This window comes from Euphorbia lathyris, chromosome 3, assembly GCF_963576675.1.
Source record: "Euphorbia lathyris chromosome 3, ddEupLath1.1, whole genome shotgun sequence".
Taxonomy (NCBI): domain Eukaryota; kingdom Viridiplantae; phylum Streptophyta; class Magnoliopsida; order Malpighiales; family Euphorbiaceae; genus Euphorbia; species Euphorbia lathyris.
In genome coordinates this window covers 28,148,487-28,155,262 of record NC_088912.1, presented here as the reverse complement: position 1 = coordinate 28,155,262, position 6,776 = coordinate 28,148,487, and the positions used below count along the sequence as shown (strand labels likewise).

The 6,776-nt window shown below is 35.2% G+C and overlaps 1 protein-coding gene across 4 annotated transcripts; it reads left to right on the top strand.

The window, feature by feature from the left end:
• Positions 1 to 2,690: 2,690 nt before the first annotated feature.
• On the top strand, positions 2,691 to 6,502 carry LOC136224293 (26S proteasome non-ATPase regulatory subunit 4 homolog). 4 transcript variants are annotated; one of them, XM_066012586.1, is made up of 10 exons: positions 2,691 to 2,849; positions 2,929 to 3,042; positions 3,196 to 3,301; positions 3,966 to 4,080; positions 4,166 to 4,375; positions 4,644 to 4,956; positions 5,117 to 5,240; positions 5,740 to 5,843; positions 5,924 to 5,992; positions 6,095 to 6,502. In XM_066012586.1, the coding sequence occupies exons 1-10, from the start codon at positions 2,838 to 2,840 to the stop codon at positions 6,140 to 6,142; spliced, it is 1,215 nt and encodes a 404-aa protein (XP_065868658.1). In that variant the 5' UTR covers positions 2,691 to 2,837; the 3' UTR covers positions 6,143 to 6,502. The 4 variants fall into 4 exon arrangements, with proteins under 4 accessions (XP_065868658.1, XP_065868657.1, XP_065868656.1 ...); XM_066012585.1 differs by having other exon boundaries at positions 6,092 to 6,502; XM_066012584.1 differs by having other exon boundaries at positions 3,196 to 3,310.
• The last annotated feature ends 274 nt before the right edge of the window (positions 6,503 to 6,776 follow it).

The window sequence follows — 6,776 nt, the reverse complement described above, 5'->3', positions numbered from 1 at the left end:
CTAAAGTGTACAACCGGTAAAAATGACTGATCAATGCAAGTCAACATTGCCACATCAGCATTTTGACCATTTTAAAAGTAAAAAATTCACACCCCTAATATGGAATTACTAAAATACCCTCATCCCTTCCAAATTGAAAAAAATAGAACCCACCCCCTCCCTCCCTTCAGTTTCTCTCTCTAACTCCTCTCTCACTCAACAAGCGTTAGTCTCTAAAATTGCTTTCCATTTCTTTCACATGATTAACAAAACGATACTTCATTTTGACTGCTTGTCATATTTTGGTGTATTTAAGTGCGTTCAAATTGTAAAGAATTTATATCAGTTACGCAAGTGACAAAAATAAAGAAAGAAAAATTAAAAAGAAAAGGAAAGTAAGGGAATCATTAATGACAGGAAAGGAAGGAGAAATTATATTCGCAGCCAATACTTCAATTGAAACTCATAATAAAGATAAACAAAAAAAATTGCAAATTATGAAGTTGTAAAAGTAGTTAAAATATCCAATAATCAAATAAAAAAAACATGAAACAGAATAAGTTAAACTGAGCAGACCGGATCCTCCTTGAAGTTCAAAGTTGGAGGAAGGAAGGAGAGAATAAAAGCATATATAATTAGCTATGTATGTATACTTTTTATGTTGGATGAGAACTTTCTGTGGTGATGGTGTGGCGTTGATATAGAAAATGAATTCATTAATAATAAATAAATATTCTCTTTAATTTATGTGATGCAACGACCATACATCATCTCTCTTCTTTTTCGGCTCGCACTTAGAGAGAGAAGAATTAGAAAGAGAAATGGAAAGAGAAAGATGAGATACAGAAAATGAAGAAAGAGAGAGTGTGTGTTCTACTTTTTTCCAATTTGGAAGGGATGAGGGTATTTTAGTAATTCCATATTAGGGGTATGGATTTTTTACTTTTAAAGTGGTTAAAATGCTGAAGTGGCAACGTTGACTTGCGTTGACCAGTCATTTTTACCGGTTGTATACTTTAGTGTGGGGTCATCAAAAGGTTGTACACTTTAGTGTCAAAAAAATTTGGTTGTACACCAAAGTGTGAAAACAGGTAAAGGTTGTACACCATGTATGTAATTTACTCGATTAGAGACTGACTTACCAAAACAGAATTCAGACTTAGGCCAGCTAACATGTTGATCTGAAACATCTCCATAATTCGTGAAAACCTAATTAATCATTCTTACATTTTTCATAGATGCTTTGCAAAAAAAAACTTATTTTATAATCTAATTAATAAAAATATATGTTTTCAATTACTGCACATAAATTAAAGATGAATAAGTTTTAATTTCTTAATAAAATATTAATATCATCATATGCAAATGATATATAATTAAAAAATATTATTATGTATAAAAATTTATCGATCCACCCCACATGGACACATTAATATTTTTTTATGAAAATGTATATATCTTCATTAGATATGAAAAGAATAAGTATAACAAAAAAAACGGGAAAGGTAAAAAACCTTACAAAATTCACAATGTGACGAAAATAGCTACAAAAAGCACAAAAGCCATAAAATGTACAAAATACACCGAAAAACAATAAAACATATACACATTTCATTGAAATCCAAATTCGCAGAAAAGCAACTGCAATCGAATTTTCATCATTTAGGTTCTTCCGAACATCCGGATCTGAGTCATTTCTTTTGTTGCAACCACGTAGATATATTGATCCACGTATAAAATAAATCGTTTGTGCTCTTGCTAAATCCGAAAAAATATAAATAGTAAAATAATGGAGAATCGATACAATTCAAACAAATAAAGCGATCAAATAAAATATATAAACCGACCGGAAAGAAATACAATAAAAAAATTACTAAGTTTTTGTTTTGAGAGACGTTTAAGATCAATAATTAATTCCACAGTAATAGTTTTATTAAAACGAAGAGAGGTGTAGTCTCCGTTGATGCAGTTTACCCCGGGCCCGTTTGTTTTATCTACTGTTCGCTGTTGCTGTTTGCTGTTACGGTTTGTTGTTTGCTGTTGCTGTTTGCTGGTTCCTGTTGGAAAAAGCTGCTTTTCCAAAAAGTAGAGATTCTCTGCTTTTGTAAAAGGCTGCTTTTCAGGTGTAAAAAGCAAACAGGAGGTCACTGACCAAACACTTAATGCTGCTTTTCAACCGTAAAAGGCAAACAGGAGAAGCTTAACCAAACACCTAAAACTCTGCCTTTTAAAATTAAAAGGCAAACATGAGATGAAAAGTAGGTAAACAAACACCCCCCATTTCAATTTCATTGCCTTTACCTAGACCCGGCAAAGCGACACACGACCCGATAACACGACACGAACACGATATGTTTTTTAATGTTAGTGTTTAAGGCTTTATGAGACGACACGAAATGACACGTTAATTTTCGTGTCAACCCGAAAACACGAAACTGACCCAAAATTTAATTAAAAATAGTAAAAAAAATTAAAAATAGAAATGAACTAGGTTAAAAATAGACATAACTTTTCTTATTTATTAGAGTATAAAAAAAGTTTTCGTGTTTGTATTCGTGTTACAGGTTTTGATACGAACCCGAAACCTGACACTGACACGACACGAACACGGAAAGTGTCAGGTCTACGTTTACCAATTGTCTTTCTCTTTATTTTTTCTACCCATTTTGCACTTGATTGTCTCCGACACCCCTGAAGAAACGACGCCGTTACTTACCCAAGAAAAGTAATAAAAAGAAGGGAGAAGAAACGAATAGAATACAAGTGACCTTCTTCCAAGTTCCGACCTTGAACAAGAACAAACATTTTTGCAATTTGATTTCAATTCAACCAACTTGCTCTTTCACTGAAATTCAACAATGGTTCTTGAGGTTTGATCTCAGAATGTGACAGCTCTTTCTCATTAATTTTATTTACATCTCTCATTTTCATTTTTTTTAATTGTTTTAGGCTACTATGATATGCATCGACAATTCTGAATGGATGCGAAATGGCGATTACTCTCCTTCTCGTTTCCAAGCTCAAGCTGACGCTGTTAATCTCATCTCCGGCGCCAAAACACAAGTGATTCTTTTATGCATTTATTATTTTAAGACATTGTTGAATGGCTCTCTGTTTTTATGTTCAGTTAGGGTTTCGTGTGGGCATTGCTTGATTGATATCGCTGCTATTCGTGCTTACTTTTCTTGTTTTATTGATTTTCTTTTGAAACTGCAGTCCAATCCAGAGAATACAGTCGGGATACTGACCATGGCAGGCAAAGGAGTGCGTGTTTTGACCACTCCTACTACTGATCTTGGAAAAATTCTGGCTTGTATGCATGGTACGCTTGGTGGGTTTTTGTTGTTTTCTCTCAATTTTCTTTGCCTTTTTCCTTAATGCGTGTTGGAATTATGATGAATAGTGCGTGGGATTTCCTGACTGATCTATTGCGTGGTTCGGACCTAATAATTGAGGTTTAAAAATGGTAATCAATATTTGGCTTTTCAAAGGGGAGTTAATTGTCATTTGAACTGCATTGGAAAAAAAAATTACTCAGGTTGAACATTATACACACTTTTGGAGTTTGGTCTTAAGATTGAACGTTTGAGTCCTTGAAGTCATGGGTCAAAGCTGGAAATATTAATTGCATAAAATGCACATTCTGCATTGTCTGCAAAACAACATGCACCAAATAATACGGTTCATTATTGTCAAAAAGGTTTTGGGCACATGTAGGTAATATTTGATATGTTAACCTTGATGTACTCACGAAACAGAACCAAAAGGAATCTAGATTGTTGCAACATTAAGAAAAATATACCTACTTTAGCGAGACTCTGCTGCCAATTCGTTGGGTGAATCTAGTATGTTATTAGGGTCATCAAGGATTCTTTATGTTGTGATATATTCAGTACTCTTGCTCCTAATGATTCAATAGGATGAGATGATGAGTCAATTTACTTACCTTTCACTTAGATTTATTTTATTTTTCTGAAATTGCTTAGATGTTGAAATTGGGGGTGAGATGAACATGACAGCTGCAATTCAAGTTGCTCAACTAGCTCTTAAACATCGTCAAAACAAAAATCAGCAGCAAAGAATAATTGTTTTTGCTGGAAGGTAAATTGCCTGTTAGTTTATGATTCACTCTTTCTTTCATTTTCGTTAACATCTTAAGCTTTTCTTGCTTGCTTCATGTTTTTAGTCCTGTCAAATTTGACAAAAAGATGCTGGAGCTCCTTGGGAAGAAACTGAAAAAGAACAGTGTAGCTCTCGATATTGTTAACTTTGGGGAAGAAGATGATGAAAAGACAGATAAGTTGGAGGCGCTCCTTGCTGCTGCCAATAATAATGAAAGTAGCCACATAGTTCACATTCCTCCTGGTCCAAATGCTTTGTCGGACGTGCTTATCAGGTGTGGTATATCATCTGAATTTTTACTTGCTTTTAAGTTTTGGGAAACAGTAACGCTTGTGCAAATGACATTTAGTTAGTAGACAGGAATTTCTTGTTTGATTTATAATTTTGCTTATAAAAGGTGAACAGAATTGGCTGATTGATTGACATAAGGGTTGACTAGAAGTGGTGTTTATTGTTATAGTGGAGTTATTCTGGAAATAAATATTGTGTTAACTCGTGCAAAATTTTCATTGTGAGTGATTGGAAGTTTTATTCCTTTGCAGCACACCTGTATTCAATGGTGAAGCAGGAGGAAGTGGTTTTGCTGCAGCAGCAGCAGCTGCTGCAGCAGGTGGGGGTGGGGGTGACTTTGAGTTTGGTGTTGATCCTAACTTAGATCCTGAGCTGGCTCTTGCCCTCAGAGTTTCTATGGAAGAGGAGAGAGCAAGACAAGAAGCTGCTGCCAAGAGGGCTGCTGATGAACCATCTAGAGCAGAAAAGGTGGAGGGAGCATCATCCAATTCACAGGATGTGTCCATGGTCCACAATACTGACGATAAAGCTGCTGAAGAAACTGGGAATAATGCTGCTCCAATGGTTGGTATTATTTAATTGCATACTTGGCTTGGCATTGCCTAAGTGCTTGTTTTGTACTTATATATTTTGAAAGATGCTTGTGCTCAGCTAAGTGTTCACAGAATTTTGTAGGCATCATTTTACTTGTTTGAAATCTTCTAAGAATGATGTTGTGATATAGGATGAAGTAAACGCATTGTTGCATCAGGCTATTGCACTGTCAATGCAAACTCCTCCATCGGATTCCGTGGTGCGTGACGTTGATATGTCGGAGGCAACTCATGAGGATCAGGAGTTAGCTATTGGTAGGTTTCTTACGTTCAATTAAGGCTGCATTGAGTTCCTTTCTCTCAGTTGTGTTCCTTTTAAGGTGATGTGTACACAGACACATACACTTGTGTAGAAAAGGCTGCAGCAATAGTGCAGAACCTTACAACTGCCACTTTGTCCAAACTTGTCTTATTGCTTTTTATGTTTATTGACATGGTGAATGCTAGTCATAAGGACACTGCACCTGAATGCATCTGACATGTTTCCTTTCACTATATATATACACACACATACACGGTAGTGTTCACTTGGTGAGTTTGGTCGGTCACCATTAGATATGGGCTTATTAGAATCCTAGGGTGAGATTCTAAAGCCCATATCTAATGGCGACTGACCAAGTGAACATTACTATATATATATATACACACATATGTATAAGAAGAAGAATAAGGGTTCTACTGTCTTGAATATCATAATTTTTTATGGAGTTATTGTACATCCTTTTTGTGATTTCCTGGTGTCTGTCTTGTGCAGCTCTTCAATTGTCCATGCAAGAGGATGCTAAAGATGGATCAAGTCAATCAGATATGAGCAAAGTGCTAGAAGATCAGTCTTTCATGTCATCTGTACTTGCATCTGTATGTGTTTTCAGACCTTTGTGATGAATGATTCAGTTTCCATTCATGTGAATGTGCTGACAATTTTGTTTTTCTTACAGCTTCCCGGTGTAGACCCTAATGATCCTTCTGTAAAAGATCTGCTTGCATCATTGCAAGGCCAATCTGAGGTAGTAACTGGAATACATGGTTGAGTCAGTTATGCTTATGGTTGTATTTTGCTATATATTTGTCAACATTAGTGATATTTTGTTTTTGGGAATTATTAGCAGTCTGAAGAAAAGAAGAAAGAAGACAAGCCACCAAGTGATGAAAAGTGAAGTTGAACATGACATTGCTGAAATCAAATCTTTATGGCAAAGGCTTTCATTGTAATGACAATTGCCTTGCAAGATGGAAGGGAGTGGGAAGCCTTAGCTTGGTGTATTGTGTGAAGCAAGATTTTTAGTCGACTCGTTAAATCGGATGGCAAAGGAAACTTGGGTTGAACAATTGTTTTTACAAATCTACTACTTTCCTTTTTAACTTGAAAGATTGCCAGATACAATCTTATGTTTGCTCACATAATACACAATGGAAATTGCTAGATATGATCTTATGTTTTGCTACTGTCACTCTGCTTTTATGCAAGACAAAATGAAGAGATATGGGGATGAAGTGATTTGGGTGTGCTTTTTATATGTTATTGTTGAACTCTTAATTCTTGGCTGAAGTCATTTTTTAATTCGTAAACATTTTGATTCTATTTATTAGAGTGGATTTGTTTTAGATACAGTTAAATGATTTTAGCATAGGTGAATTGTCAAACTCTTATAATTAATATGTTCCATGTGTTCAATCAACAATTATGGTGTTACAACTTGTGCTACTACATCTTGCTGAGATGTTTTGGAACTTCAATGAAACGGTATTAGCTTCGTAGATTGAGGAAAAAAAGTCGATAGTATATAATGA